Source organism: Aquarana catesbeiana, linkage group LG05 (assembly GCF_042186555.1).
Source record: "Aquarana catesbeiana isolate 2022-GZ linkage group LG05, ASM4218655v1, whole genome shotgun sequence".
Lineage (NCBI taxonomy): Eukaryota > Metazoa > Chordata > Amphibia > Anura > Ranidae > Aquarana > Aquarana catesbeiana.
In genome coordinates this window covers 85,014,177-85,030,760 of record NC_133328.1, presented here as the reverse complement: position 1 = coordinate 85,030,760, position 16,584 = coordinate 85,014,177, and the positions used below count along the sequence as shown (strand labels likewise).

Sequence of the window (16,584 nt, the reverse complement as noted above, 5' to 3'; positions counted from 1 at the left end):
GCCCCCACTCATCAGTTCTGTTGTACAGATAGCATTAATGTTTGTTTGCATTCATATTTATTGAAAGAAGGCGTTTAACTTTTGGAATAATATAAGATACTAATATATTTACAACATCACATTCTAGCGGTAAATTATTAATTGAACAGATTCAGTATGTATCCTTTAAATTCTGTAACAACAGCATATTGACTATGAGAAGGTAATGTACAAGAATAAAAGCAGCTCAGGAAATCATTAAATCGATTCTTTTAGAAAGAGATTATGCAAATAGAACTTACTCTCCATGCATACTGTTAAACAGAACAAACTATTTCTGCAAATTTACTGCTTAACAAGTATTTAAGGAGAATCTCCTGGAAATCCCAACTGGAAACTATTGACTGCAGGTCACAGACGTCAAGTGATACACTACACACAAAGGTTATTTATGTAGACTTTTCTGTACAGAAGGTAGTAATAACTTACTATCTGCTAAAGTGACTACTGACTATACTGCCAGGCTCAAATGTTTTATAGCTAACACATGATTTTTACATCACCATAAAATCCTTTTCTTGGAGTTCATTGAGGGGCACAGAAAGCCTTTAACCTTCGGGCTAAAATTAACCTACACAAGCAATTGGACAAAGGCAAGGGAAAAAAAAAAGACTGTAGGTCAGCCCAGGATTACCCCTCTTACTACCAGGACACCTCAGATTTGTAGAAACGCAGTACCAAGAGCATGATCATAAATACAGAGGGGTGGAACCTGTGTCCCACAGGACACAGAAATGTTTTTTACGATGAAAGCAAAAATCATAGTTTATGAATTTATTTATTTATCATAATAGCTTCAGCATGCCCAAAAGCAGTGCAACTGAGGGGTGGGCAACACAGCAAACAATCGCTATTAGGACCAAGAAAAAAATAAAAGAAAGAAACTAAAGACTGGTTGCAGCTCAAAGAGCCCCCTGAAGGACCTTTCGCCTGAAGCTGGCATCAAATGAGGCCGAAACGTCCAGCTGGTAAAGAATGTGTGAACAGAAGACCAGGTGGCAGCTCTGCAAAACTTGGAAACAATTGCTTGATGCTGAAAAATAAAATACTTAAAAATCTAGTAGAGTGTGTCTTGACAGGAAAGGGTGGAACCAAATGTTTGGATAATGGTCTGTCTGAGCCATCTAGAGTTGAAACAAGAAGTTGGTGCACCCTTATGGGGTCACTTCAGGATTGCAAACAGGGAAGAAAAGGCATAGATCAGGGTGTACAGATCCCACTGAGACACTAAAGCAGGGGGTGTCATCACGGGCACGTCAGCATTATGGTTGTATCTGTTTTACTATATAAATGTATCCAGGGTACAAGAACTCAACCACGTTTCCCCCCACCGAACTGCATCAAATGGTGGGTGTGGCTAAATTCCACCTACAGTGGGAGGATCTTAAAAGGGCAATAAATACCAGCAGTTTCAGGGGTGCCCTAGCCACAGAGTGCAGAGTTTAGGGGTGCTCTATGTACATAGTGCAGAGTTCAGGAGTACGCTACATACAGAGTGCAGGGTTCAGAAGTCTGCAAGGCACAGAGTCCAATGTTCAGAGTATGCTATGTACAGAGTCCAGAGTTTAGTTCAAAAGTCCAGGGTGCAAATGCCACATGAAATAGCCTGGCAGTCCGGATTTCACTTGCGGGCCTTGTGTTTGACACATGTGCACTAGGGCATCCATTGTTTTCACTAAACAATCCCTGTACCTGAAGACAAACCTGTCAGGTGTAAGGACCACTCCTCTGCATCCGTCCACTGCCCTCTGAGGAAATCTGCCTGCCAATTGTCTATGCCTGGAATATACACAGGCTGAAACATTAATTTCTGCCCAGGACCAGATGCAATCTACCTCTCTTGCTGCAGTCAGACTTCTAGTTCCTCCATGATGATTGTTAAAGGTGACTGAATCTGGATCAGATGTCCAACCGGTAAGATGGTCCAATGCTGCAAGCACAGCCAAATCACCTGAAGTTCCAGTATGTTGATCAGGAGATGACTCCTCTGACAACCAATTTTCTTTTACCAACAGGATGGTCAGGTCTCCTCCCCAGGGTGCCTCCTCCTCATCAGGATCCTCTAAATGATGAGAATAAAAGACTTCCCCAACTCCTGAGCTGAATATCTCAGCCATCAAGCCAGACAAACTAGATGAACACAGGACTGTCCTCGTTGCAGAGGCCTTGAGTAAAACAGGGCAAATGAAACTGCCTTAAAAGTGGCTACCATAAGACCTAGAGCTCGCATGCAGAAGTAAAACTTAAGATGACTCCTAGCCTGGAGAGTTCAAATCTGAGTCAGGAGAGTCTAACGTTTCTCCTGTGGAAGGAACATTTTGGCCTGAGCTGTGTCCAGGACAAGACCTGCATATTTCAAATAATGATTAAGCATCAATTTCTGAAGGCTCAAGATCCATGAAAATGACTGTAATGTCTGGACAGGTAAAAATACATTGTGCTCGTGCCGACTGTTCTCTCAAAAGGAGGTTGTCTAAGTATTCTACAATGGGGATTCCACAAGAGCACAGCAGGGCTAATACTGGAGCTAGAAACTAGGTGGCTACCTGGGGTTAAGACAAAAGGCTAAAGGGCATTGACATGGTAGTGTAAGGGCGCCACAGCAAGCATAGGAATCAATAATGCACTGGAAAAATAGGCACATGAACATAAGCATCCTTGTTGTCCATAGAAGCTAGAAAGTCTACCTGGTGATGGGAGCTGATGACAGATTTGATTGATTGCATGTGCAATTTTTGGGCCCGAATGAAGACATTCAAAGCCTTTACATACAAGATAGGGCAGATGATCCTTTTGGGTTTGGGCAAGGTGAACAGGTTTAAGCAACAACCCTTAAACTGTTCTGCCACAGGAACTGCTAATCTCTGCTAATCTGTGCGGTGACAAAAGAATGTTGTAGGTGAGAAACTGAGGAGGGATTGGGAAGCAAAACTCGTTTGTAGCCCTGGAATACCACCTCCCGTACCCGATGCAAGCTGTTCAAGTGTCCACAAAGGTTAGCAGACACCCCCCTCCTGTGGAAAGTTAGGGAGCTCCTTCATGGTGAGGAAGACTTGTCTGTGAATTTGGCAGACTAATGCCCCGTACACACGGTCGGACATTGATCGGACATTCCGACAACAAAATCCTAGGATTTTTTCCTACGGATGTTGGCTCAAACTTGTCTTGCATACACACGGTCACACAAAGTTGTCGGAAAAACCGATCGTTCTGAACGCGGTGACGTAAAAGACATATGTCAGGACTTTAAACGGGGCAGTAGCCAATAGCTTTCATCTCTTTATTTATTCTGAGCATGCGTGGCACTTTGTGCGTCGGATTTGTGTACACACGATCGGAAATTCCGACAACAGATTTTGTTGTCGGAAAATTTTATAGCCTGTTCTCAAACCTTGTGTTTTTCGGAAAATCCAATGGAAAATGTGTGATGGAGCCTACACACGGTCAGAATTTCCGACAACAAGGTCCTATCACACATTTTCCGTCGGAAAATCCGACCGTGTGAACGGGGCATCTGAGCTACGAATAAGCATCCAAATGATGTGAAACGCGTTAGCAGTCTACCACCCTGTACGTCTCTGCAATTGACTGTATTGTTGGATTTTATTGAAATAAAGATGTCCTTATCCCAGAGTGCGGCTATCCAGGATTTCTTTCTACCTCACTGCAAACCAGCAAAGCCAGCACTTGGAACCAGTTCTTACTAGGGCGGTGTCATTCCAGAGCAAGAGTGTTTGTGAGCTGCATTTCCTTTTTTCCTGTCTACTTACCTGGATTTTTGCTGGGGAATACTTCCCTCTGCAGACCCATATAACAAAGGGGCAGGGATGCTGCATAAAACCAATTCATATATTTAACAGCTATATCAATCCATGCTGTCATACAGAAGATAAAGTGTAAAGTCCCATATTCAAATGAGAAAATGGTGTTTCCACGTGTATGCCCCTATGATACAAGTGCTGCAAGTGATCACACAAAACGTGATCCACTCCAAGGTAAAAGAATTAGCCTCTTACCAGAAAATACGACCCTTACAGGTCTGAAAGAGCCTTAGTATATATGCCTCCCATGCATAGGGATAATTCTCAGCAGACAAGCCCATACAGTGGTTAGACCCTTGCATGCACTCCCCTAATCTCCTCAACCAGATATCATATGGTCAATGTTAATCTCACAGAGGCAGACAGAGCATAGCGCACACAGAGAAAGGGAAGGAGAACTTCACTGCGCATTGTCCACAAAGTTATTTACTTATTAAAAAGGCATATACTTCCGGTTCCTGCGCCGCATGGAGTAGCTGCCTTTCTCATCAGCTCCCGCAGCTCGACTCCAGAATCAGCTTATAAAGCCGGCAAACCCGCCAAAAACACCGACACTTACCCCACGATATCCCCGGTCACAGGATGGACCGGTTTGTGGAGAAAACCGGCCCGCGATCGTACGCGGCCGTGGCGGCGCGGACCCCACAGCCACAAATTGAGGCCCCGGCTTCGGCCTACATGGAGCCTCTCACAGACACAGAGCCTGACATGGAGGTAAGCGGCGCTGCGGCCCCCTCCCCATCTGCTGACACAACCATTCAACCCACAAGCGCTTCCAACACTGAAAGGATAGCACAGGCTGTGGCAACCCTCCTCTCCCCAATGATAACAGCCTCTGTGGAGAAGGCTGTCAGCGCAGGCATGCAGCAGCTCCAGGCCCAGCTAGGGGAACATGCCACCAGGCTGAATGAAACTGAGCACCGCATAGCTAATATTGAGGAAGAACTATACCACTCCCAATCCTCAGTGCAGGCCCAAGATAAAACCAATAAATATATTCTTGAAAAGCTGGACGATTTGGAAAATAGATCCAGAAGGAGCAATCTGCGATTTGTGGGCATCCCAGAATCGCTGCAGCCCTCAGCTCTCACAGACCTATGTGCCAGACGCATTCCTGAAGCACTAGGCCTGCCAGGCCCCTGCACAGTAGAACGAGCACATCGCATGGGAACCTTTAACTCAGATCGCAAATCACCTCGCCCCATAATCGCAAAGTACCTCAATTACTCGGATAAAGCTTTCATCCTGCAAAAATTCAGACAATCTAGATCTCTTCAAATCGACGGCATGAAAATCCTGATTTTTGCGGATTACTCTATTGAAGTGTCCCAGAAGAGGAAAGCCTTTCAACAGGTTTGCTCGGAGCTACATCATCAACAACTCAAATTTACTTTGGCGTTTCCAGCTACCCTCCGACTTAAAGCCCCGAATGGCGACCAACTCTCCTTCCATGACCCAAAAGAAGCTGAGGCTTTCTTACGATCGTTACGCTCGGGCCCCAACCTCAGCCCCTCTCCTAGAGCGGCTCCTGTCAACCGGGCTCTAGACCAAAGGAGCCCACGCAAAGACTCTCCAAAACGGTTTAGAGCTTCTGCACTGGACCAACACCGCTCCACACCTCACTGAGGACCATCATCACGGTCCCCCATTGCTTCACCACACCGCCTCGCCTCTACGGCTATGGTGGTTTAACTTTTCAACGAGATGTCTTATTCAAGTGAAAAAGTTAAATTTTTTTCCCCTCAAGCTTGTTCTCTCTTCCTCACCAGGCAAATCAGCTACTGGTAGGCCAAGCAGTTCTCTAATGTTTTACATACTGTTTACATATTGCTAACTGGTAAACTTGATTTTTGTTATACCTTAGGTGTTGACTTTCTCCCCTGGCTCTCCTATGTAACCAACTCCTCCTTTAATACTGCACAACCCAAGCTGCCAATACACATCACCCCCCCAATTATGGGTATTCAAATACAGCAGTCTCTGGGTCTTGCGATGGGAGTTGGCCTACACAGTTGAGTCCATGCGGAAAAAAGGGAAGTTTATTGAATATGTTTTATTGTTTCTCTTTTCTACCCCCCTCCTTCTAGATCCCTCCCTATATTACGCACCCCCATCTTATGGTACACACGCCCTTAGAGGTTATACAAACCCTCGCTCAGACAGACCAAACCCCTCTAGATTCCAGCCTACTTTCACATCACACCACCACTTATTAACCGGTGAAAATTATACAATATCTACACATACCCCCCCAGTGACCCCCCCTACATGAAACTGGTCTCCTGGAATGTTAAAGGGCTTTGTTCACCCAATAAGAGAATGAAAATCCTCCGTCACCTTAAAAGACTCAAAACCGACATTGCCTTGCTCCAAGAAACCCACCTTTCCACCTCTGATTTCCACCGCATGAAAAAATTATGGGTAGGCACAGTACTAGGCTCAGATTCCAATGGACGCAAAGCAGGAGTCTTGATACTCATACACAAAAATCTCCCATGTGAGGTCCTATCTGTTAAAGCAGATGCACAGGGACGCCTTATTTCAGCCCACATCAAATTAGGAACCAAGGATTTGATAGTCTCAAACATCTATGCGCCCAATAACCCCACAAAGCAATTTTATAGTGAACTTTCAACATGGCTCCTTAGTGACCCGACTCTCCCACATATAGCCGGCGGAGACTTTAACTACACAGTTCACCTGATAGATGACAGATCCACTCCTAAACGCATATGTCTCCCCTCAGATCACGACTCACAAACTTTACTAGCCTCCATGATGGAATCCCTCCACTTACACGACATTTGGCGACTCCGGCACCCAGCTGACAGAGAATTTACTTTTTACTCCAATCCCCACAACGTCTTCACCAGAATTGACTATCTCTTCTGCTCAGACGACCTTCTACCACTGATATCCGACGCGGACATTCACGACATTGCCATATCCGACCACGCACCAATCTCGACTACGATCGATAACCCTGATTTACACCCGAATCCTAAAATATGGCGTTTCCCATCCTATCTCCACAACAACTCTGACTTCCGACAATACATGGAAAACACCTGGTCAGAATACACTTCGACCAATGCTGGACATTCTGACAACCCCAATCTATTCTGGGAAGCAGGCAAAGCATTCCTCAGAGGCCGTGTAATCTCTTATGCTGCATCCTTTAAGAGAAATACACTCAAAAAATACAAACATGCCAGCTCCCGACTGCACCTAGCCCAACGATCACTATCCATTAACAACTCCACTGATAACAGGAAGGCATGGCAATCAGCAAAACAATCCTTTGACACCTGGGCCGAAACCCTAGAACAAACAAAAAAAGCCCACATGGACGCCATCCTCCATAAATTCGGCAATAAGGCAGGTAAACTCCTCGCCAATTTATGTAGGGGACCCTATCGTCCGACACATATCACATCTCTCCGTGACTCTTTGGGTAACATAAAAACCATCCAAAAAGACATAAATGAAACTATGCTACAATACTACTCCTCCCTTTATGGACCAGATCCCATAAATCCTTCGACAGCACAATCCTTTCTTGAAAAGGTAACCCTCTCTCAAGTATCACCTTCACAGTTAGAAACTCTAAACGCCCCAATCTCCCTCCATGAAATCTCCACTGCAATTAAAAACCTAGCTCCTTCTAAAGCCCCAGGTCCTGATGGATTCACGGGAGAATTCTACAAGTCCCTACAACCACTCTTAGAACCCACACTCCACGAAGTATATCAACACATATGGTCTGGGGGAACATACCTACCCACGGGCAACCAAGCCATTATCAAACTACTAGCCAAGAAAGGTAAAGATCCCCAAGAACCAGGCTCATACAGGCCTATTTCACTTCTAAACCTGGATGTCAAAATCCTTTCCAAAATTATTGCCACAAGATTAGCAGACATCATACCCTCTCTGATACACCCTGCCCAATCAGGGTTCGTGAAAGGCAGAACTTCCACCATGAACATCAGGAAGGTAATGATGGCCCTGGAACATGCCAAATGCAACTCAGAGGGAAAATATGCCATCATCACCCTGGACGCGGAGAAAGCCTTTGATAACGTCAGTTTCGAATGGCTTTCTTTGGTCATGACTAAAATGGGATTCTCCGATTCTTTCGCCCATCTTATAAACACCATGTACACCGCCCCAGCTGCTAGACTGGTGGCGGCAGGCCTCCTATCAGAGGAATTCCGACTCCACAAAGGAACTCGGCAGGGCTGCCCCCTATCACCACTCCTCTTTAACATTGCATTAGAACCATTATCTAGGTATTTATCACACGTAGCCCCACTAAATGGCATCCCCATTGGCAAACAGGAGCTTCGCACCTCACTCTTTGCGGACGATGTCCTTATATTCTCAGCAAATCCCTCTTCTGATATGCTCACGATTAAATTAATCTTTGACCAATTTAGACTATGCTCGGGCCTTCGCATAAACTATAACAAAAGTGAAATCCTCCCCTTAGGCACCGTATCCAACCCTCCTTGGACACAGAACTCCATATTCTCGGTAGCACAATCCCACATCACCTACTTAGGCATAAAAATAGGAAAACTACCCTCCTCTCTCTATCACCTTAATTACCCACCACTACTCAAAAAGATCTCTCAAGAACTAGTAAACTGGATGGATCTGCCTCTTTCGCTACTGGGAAGATGCCATCTAGTGAAAATGGTCAGCTTCGCGCGCCTACTCTATCCACTACAAACCATCCCCCTACTCTTGCAGCATAAAGACACAAAAATTCTCAATGAGGCAATATCCAAATTTTTATGGCGGAATAAGCGACCACGAATTGCACTCACTAAGCTTTACCTTCCCAGGCGCGAAGGGGGTATTAGTCTCCCTAATGTCAGGATCTACAATTTAGCCTGCCTCTTGAGGATAAGTTTAGATTGGGTAGCTCAAACATCTCGTTATTCCAACTTCTACCTGGAAACTGAAATGATTCACCTATACTCCCTGGTAGCTCTCCTTCACTGCAAGTGGAAATCCATTCCTCCACCCCTTCAACATAACCTCCTACTTCGGGACACAGCGATTGCCTGGAGGGAGATCCGGAAAAGCCTCAAACTCTCACCTTTTATTTCTAGACACCTTCCAATACAAGGAAACCCGTGCTTTCCTCCAGGTCTAGAACGCCAGCCATATATCACCTGGCAACAGAAAGGCATCTCCAACTTTTCCTCGCTCTGTGATTTAGAGTCTGGCCGCCCCATCCCTTTCAAGTCATTAGCGGAGAAATACCAACTTCCCCAGTCACACATCTTCCAATATGGTCAATGCATCAGCTTTCTCAAAAACGCTTGCAGAGAGGATCGCAAAAGATTTAAAACGTCCCTTTCGGACTCTCTTCTTTTAAAGGGCTCCTACAAAATCTCAGACATATACCAGCCTCTCCTCCTAAAAGTCATTCCCTCACTGAAGACCTCATCAGCAGCTAACTGGGCAAAAGACTTCCCTGATGCCGACTTGGTCAACAAATTACTTCAAGGCCTCAACACTGTTCACAAACTGGTGCCCAACGAATCTTGGAGGGAAACCCAACTTAAGATCGTTCATCGAGCTCACATATCCTTCCTCTCGAACAAACAAGCGCAAATCGCCCACACATGCCCATTATGTCTACACCCCAGGCCTTCTTTGACCCATCGTTTCTGGTCATGCACTTTCATATCCACCTTCTGGGACCAAGTCCTACAGTACATATTTGAGGTGACCCTGCTAAAATTACCTAAGGACCCCCTACTCCTCATTTTCGGACACTGGGACACCCAGCTGTTACCCTGGTCACCGAACTCTACCCTCTCATGCAAGGATTGGATCCTGATATGCCTCCTATTCACTAGAAGAGCCATACTAAAAAACTGGATCTCCAACGCATGTCCCAACACCTCTCAAATCAAAAGGGATCTCCTACAACTGCTCTACAAAGACAGGATCAACATGGACTTTACAAACGAAAGAACCAAGGCACGCTTCCACCACAAATGGGGAGCCTTTATGACCTCAACACTCTCCCCCACGGATATAGTTCATCTCGAGACTTTCTCCTTCCTATATCACGATCCCCCCCCCCCCACCTTTGACGGAATGATTCCTCCAATCCAAGGATATACAACATAAGGAGTCCAACTCTTACCAAATACTACAACATAATACAAGACATCTTCACGCTATTCAAAACCCCATCTTCCCCCACATAGGAAGGTGGTGACCACAACTGCTACAAAGGACATAAATGTTATTACCAGAAAAATCATAGTTATTATTATTTTTTTACCTGTACATTCTACCCACAGGCTGTATTGTTTCATCCAAAACATGAACTTGGTGCTCTTTTTTCTTTTTCTCTGCACCCCCCCCCCCCCCCCCCCCGAGGCAGATATTTTGTTTCTATCTGGCTTTCCCCCACTCATCTCCCCCCCCACCCCAAACCCTATACGGGGTACATCCAGTAACATTCTGCTGGCAATCTCAGGGATCCCTTCTCCTCCCCCACCTAGATCCATCCAGTTTTATTTCCTCTTTTCCACATAGAAGGTTACTTTTGACCCCATACCCCAGGCTAATTATCTTTATTAGCTGTTCTATATTTCTATTTCATATCAGGCTGATGTATCTTTTACTGTTATTTTTGTAGAAAACACAAAATACAATGATACTTTCTTTTGATGTCATACCCTGTATGTTATATCTTTCAATAAAATTTATTTAAAAAAAAAAAAAAGGCATATACTTACAAGGAAAGATAAAAACAGGCATTCAGTACAGATAGCAGCGTCTAGCGCTCCCACTGGAGTGCTGACATTATCGCCACTTCCTCCACCCGGTGTATGTTTCGTCGTAAGAGATGTCGTCACTGGGGCAAATAGTATATTTTTACGCTATGAGAGGTTCCATGTTCTCTTTTTTTTTTTTTTTTTTTTTTTACATCATTTGAAACTTTTTGATACTGGAGTCACTAGGTCACTGACCCTTATACCTACGAGGAGAGGATATCAGGAAACTGCCGAGAGGCACCACCTGCTCCCTGGGTGAACATAAAGTGAGGCTGACCTCTCTTGTGATACAACAAGGGGGTCAACACTATCCAGTGAGTACGGAGCTTGATAAGAGCATGTGGTGACATAGCATTTCCAGAGGGCACTACCCCAGTGTTACAGCACAAGCACTTTTTTCACTATCCTAACGATGAACTTTTATTATGGAATTGATGATTAATAATATTCTGGACTGGGCACTTACAAAATTTTGATATTGAGCACATTTTTATCTTCATTATTTGATTTCATACACATTTATTGTGGCAATGATTTATTCAGCAAGCGCTGTCTAGCCCATATACTGTGTTATTTATGATTTAGCACACTTAATCTGTCCTTTAAAGGTGAACTAAATTGTATCTGAGCACCAAAAACTGAAAACACTATTTGATTCAGTTTTAATATTCAAAGCAAACTCACCCATCCATCCATGTCTCCTTGCTCTATTTTGTTGAGAAATCGCTTTGACCCCCCTAGCATTTCTAGATGTGGCCATCTTGAGTAAAGACAGATGATTCATATAGCATTTACTTCCTGGAATCCATCTGCCCCTAGCTCAGATATGCAGACAGGAGGGTGTGCAAAATGTCAATTAAGACTCCTGGGATGTATGACATCCTTTTGGCCTAGGCCAGAAACCAGGAAAGCAACTGAAGCAATGTAAATAAAAAATTATTATGGGGCACTCTGCAGGAGGGAGGGGCCAAGACACCAGTGAGGGAACCGAGAAGAGGAGGATTGGGGCTGCTCTGTGCCAAACCACTGCACACAGCAGGTAAGTATAACAAGTATAACATGTTTGTTGTTTTAATGAAAAGAAAAAACAAAGCCTTAGTATCACTTTAAAGGGATTGTAAAGTCAGAAGTTTTTTTTTTGCCTTAATGCATTCTATGCATTCAGAGAAAAAGCTTTCTGTGTGCAGCAGCCCCCCTCAGCCCCCCTAATATGTACCTTAGGTCCATCTCTGTCTACGTGTGTCTCGGCCATCTAAAACTATCCCTCCTGATTGCCTGAGACACAGCAGCGGTGCCATTAGCTCCCACTGCTGTCAATCAAAGTCAGTCAGCCAATCAGGTGAGAGAGGGGATGGGGCCGAGCCATGGCTCCGTGTCTGAATGGACACAGGGAGCTCTGACTCAGCCCAGGTATCCCATAGCTGCTTGCTGTGGGGGACTCAACAGGAGGGAGGGGCTAGGAGCACAGAAAAGGGACCAGAGAAGAGGAGGATCTGGGCTGCTCTGTGCAAATCCACTGCAACAGAGCAGGTAAGTATAACATGTTTGTTATTTTTACAGAAAAAAAAACAAGACTTTACAATCACTTTAAGTATCTGAGTACCTCAAGTATAACTCTCAAAATATTAAAAGCATTTGTGGAAGCATAATCCACTTGACTTTTTTAATAAGATTCTCTGCCTAATGCTACATAAGCTACCGTATTAATTTTATACCTTGGAAAGTATCATTGACCCCTCTGTTGAGTTCATCATGTTCCCAGGATTCAAACGATTCCACTCTTTTCAGCTCCTGTGCTCCTCTTTCCTTCTCCAGTTTCATGGCACCAACTTGTTCACCATCCACAATCTGCAGAGTATCAGCGATCACGTCTGCCAGCTCATCCAGCTCTTTTGGGCTAAGATGATCCATGTTCAGTTTATGTTTGCCCAGCTCCTTTACCACATTCTGGATAAAAGTTTCTTTGCAAAAGACAAAGCAAAAGAGTATTAACATATGATTTTATATATATATATATATATATATATACTGAGCAAAATTATAAACGCAACACTTTTGTGTTTGCCTCTATTTATCATGAGCTGAACACAAAGATCTACAACTTTTTCTATGTACACAAAAGGCCTATTTCTCTCAATTATTGTTCACAATGTCTAAATCTATGTTAGTGAGCAATTATACTTTGCCGAGATAATCCGTCCACCTCATAGGTGTGGCATATCTAGTTGCTGATTAGACAGCATGATTATTACACAGGTGTGCATTAGGCTGGCCACAATAAAAGGACACTCTAAAATGTGCAGTTTTATCACACAGCACAATGCCACAGATGTTGCAAGTTTTGAGGGAGCGTGTGATTGGCATGCTGACTGCAGGAATGTCCACCAGAGCTGTTGCCCTTGAATTGAATGTTCATTTCTCTACCACAAAGAATGCTTGTCGTCCTCATCGGGGTCTCAACTTGACTGCAGTTTGTCGTCGTAACCGACTTGAGTGGACAAATGCTCACATTCGATGGCGTCTGGCACTTTGGAAAGGTGTTCTCTTTACAGATGAATCCTGGTTTTCTCTGTACAGGGCAGATGGTAGACAGTGTGTATGGCGTTGTGTGGGTGAGCGGTTTGCTGATGTCAACGTTGTGGATCAAGTGGCCCATGGTGGTGGTGGGGTTATGGTATGGGCAGGAGTATGCTATGGACAATGAACACAGGTGCATTTTATTGATGGCATTTTGAATGCACAGAGATACCGTGATGAGATCCTGATGCCCATTGTTGTGCCATTCATCCACAACCATCACCTCTTGTTGCAGCATGATAATGCAAGGCCCCATGTTGCAAGGATCTGTACACAATTCCTGGAAGCTGAAAACATCCCAGTTCTTGCATGGCCAGCATACTCACCGGACATGTCAGCCATTGAGCATGTTTGGGATGCTCTGGATCAGCGTATACGACAGCGTGTTCCAGTTCCTGCCAATATCCAGCAACTTCGCACAGCCATTGAAAAGGAATGGACCAACATTCCACAGGCCACAATCAACAACCTGATCAACTCTATGCCAAGGAGATGTGCTGCACTGCGTGAGGCAAATGGTGGGCACACCAGATACTGACTGGTTTTCGGACCTCCTGGACCCCCCCCCCCCAATACAGTAAAACTGCACATTTTAGAGTGGCCTTTTATTGTGGCCAGCCTAAGGCACACCTGTGCAATAATCATGCTGTCTAATCGGCATCTTCATATGCCACACCTGTGAGCTGGGTGGATTATCTCGGCAAAGGAGAAGTGCTCACTAACACAGATTTACACAGATTTGTGAATAATATTTGACAGAAATAGGCCTTTTGTGTACATAGAAAAAGTCATAGATCTTTGAGTTCAGCTCATGATAAATAGGGGCAAACACAAAAGTGTTGTGTTTATAAGTTTGCTCAGTATATATGTATATATATATATATATATATATATATATATATATATATATATATATATATATATATATATATATATACACACTTTTTTTTTCATTGGTGGACTGAGATCAAAGAGCAGTTATATGAAGCAATATTTTTATACTTGATCCTACTTTTATACTTGCACAAATGATCAATTTTGCCAAGACTAATTATAGTATATTTTACTTTAGTATATATTTTAATTTAGTATATTAAAGGTGAATTCCAAGTATGGTCCAGCTTGGCCCAATGTAAGTATGAATATGCCATAACTGTAGGACCCCTGCGAAAGCAGATAATCACTGCAGTAGTCAATGCTACTATAGTGATCACTGTTATATTTTGAGTCCCATGCAGAGTGGCTGCCCTGCTGCAGAGTGAACACAGGGGGTCACTCGCCTGGCACTGCCATCATTCATGGAATGCCATGCATTGTGAAGTGTTCTCTGATTGGTCACTGTCACTGCCTCGCCTATTCACCCCTTCCAACCTCATGTATTCTTTATGCAACAGGGCAGCCACTCGGCGTGGGAGAAGTGATCACTGTGATAGCGGTACCTACTACAGTGATTGTCAGCTTCCACAAGGATCCTACAGGTATGATATATGCATATTTACATTGGACTAAGCTAGACTAATGTAACTATGCAACAAAAAAAGCCCTACCTGAAACGGCTTTAAAGAAGACCTCATAAGAAATCATTTAGGAGCATGCACAGGAAGTAATGTGTTAGTGTAATACTTACAGGTATGTATTAACACTTCTAGAGAGATCACAGTAGTATCCCTTATTAATGCCTTCACCCACTTTAGAAGAAAGGCGCTATTTGTGCTGAGGCATCATGCAAAATCAGCAGATACTTCCTGCACCAAGATGCTTGTTCAGAGATGACACAATGGGGGATATTTACGAAAAGGCAAATCCACTTTGCACTACAAGTGCAAACTACATGTGCAAAGTGCACTTGAAATTGCACTGAAAGTGCACTTGGAATTACAGTTGCTGTAAATCTGAGGGGTAGATCTGAAATGAGGGGAAGCTCTGCTGATTTTATTATCCAATCATGTGCAAGCTAAAATGCTGTTTTTTATTTTCTCTGCATGCCCCCCCTCAGATTTACAGCGACTGCACTTCCAAGTGCACTTTCAGTGCAATTTCAAGTGCACTTTGCACTTGTAGTTTGCACTTGTAGCGCAAAGTGAATTTGCCTTTAGTAAATAACCCCCAATGTGTGTAATTTTCTCTGTGCAGTCGTTGGCTGTGTTAACTGTCTGACACAGATTAGCCCCTGCTGCAGCCCCTCACATTGTGATTTACTATTGGGCTAAAATATTCATTCTGATCACTGTGAAAAAGCAGACTGAGGTAAAGCTTTCAATTGCCTGCAGCAAGCTGATGGCATCATCTAATCTAGTCAAAGTACCTTGACGTTTTTGTAATGATTTTTTGGATGACTTTTAGAAAAATTCTGCTGTTGCTAAAATTTGTAACATGTGAAGAATTTATCCATACAGACTAAGTTACTGAAAGGCCCACAAGCCTTATGCTAGCTTACAAATATTTTCATCCCATTGGTCTCTAAATAGCACTCTTGCAAGTCTCCAGTTTTAAAACCTACTGTATATATTGCAATCATTGCAGTTAAACAATGTATTATGTAAGTGGGTCGCACACAAGGATTTGCTTAAAGTGGAACTATCCTTTACAGCAGGGGTCTCCAAACTTTCTGCACAAAGGGCCAATTTATTGTCCTTGAGGCTTGGGGGCGGGACAACCTGTGACCAGATGGATTAGAAAGTGCCCCATCATTGGTTTTAGTGGAAGGATTAGTGATCTATTGTTGGTATCAGAGGGAGTAATAGTGCCCCATCACCGGTGTCTGTGGGAGTAATGGTGCCCCGTCATTGGTGTCTGTGGGAGGAATAGTGCCCCATCACCGGTGTCTGTGGGAGTAATGGTGCCCCATCAGTGGTGTCTGTGGGAGGAATGGTGCCCCATCAGTGGTGTCTGTGGGAGGAATGGTGCCCCATCAGTGGTGTCTGTGGGAGGAATGGTGCCCCATCAGTGGTGTCTGTGGGAGGAATGGTGCCCCATCAGTGGTGTCTGTGGGAGTAATGGTGCCCCATCAGTGGTGTCTGTGGGAGGAATGGTGCCCCATCAGTGGTGTCTGTGGGAGGAATGGTGCCCCATCAGTGGTGTCTGTGGGAGGAATGGTGCCCCATCAGTGGTGTCTGTGGGAGGAATGGTGCCCCATCAGTGGTGTCTGTGGGAGGAATGGTGCCCCATCAGTGGTGTCTGTGGGAGGAATGGTGAACTATCATTGGTGTCTATGGGAGGAATGATGCCCCATCATTGGTGCCTGTGGGAGGAAGGGTGCCCCATCATTGGTGCCTGTGGGAGGAAGGGTGCCCCATCATTGGTGCCTGTGGGAGGAATGGTGCCCCATCATTGGAGTT

At 44.3% G+C, this 16,584-nt stretch overlaps 1 protein-coding gene across 2 annotated transcripts in view; it reads right to left on the bottom strand.

Annotated features, from left to right (window-relative positions):
• Positions 1-16,584, bottom strand: part of PTPRN2 (protein tyrosine phosphatase receptor type N2) — a 1,455,485-nt gene that overhangs the window by 896,332 nt on the left and 542,569 nt on the right. For both annotated transcript variants that reach the window (XM_073629933.1, XM_073629934.1), the window contains one exon: positions 12,385-12,630. In XM_073629933.1, coding sequence (XP_073486034.1) covers positions 12,385-12,630 — 246 coding nt within the window. The remainder of the gene's footprint in view (positions 1-12,384; positions 12,631-16,584) is intronic.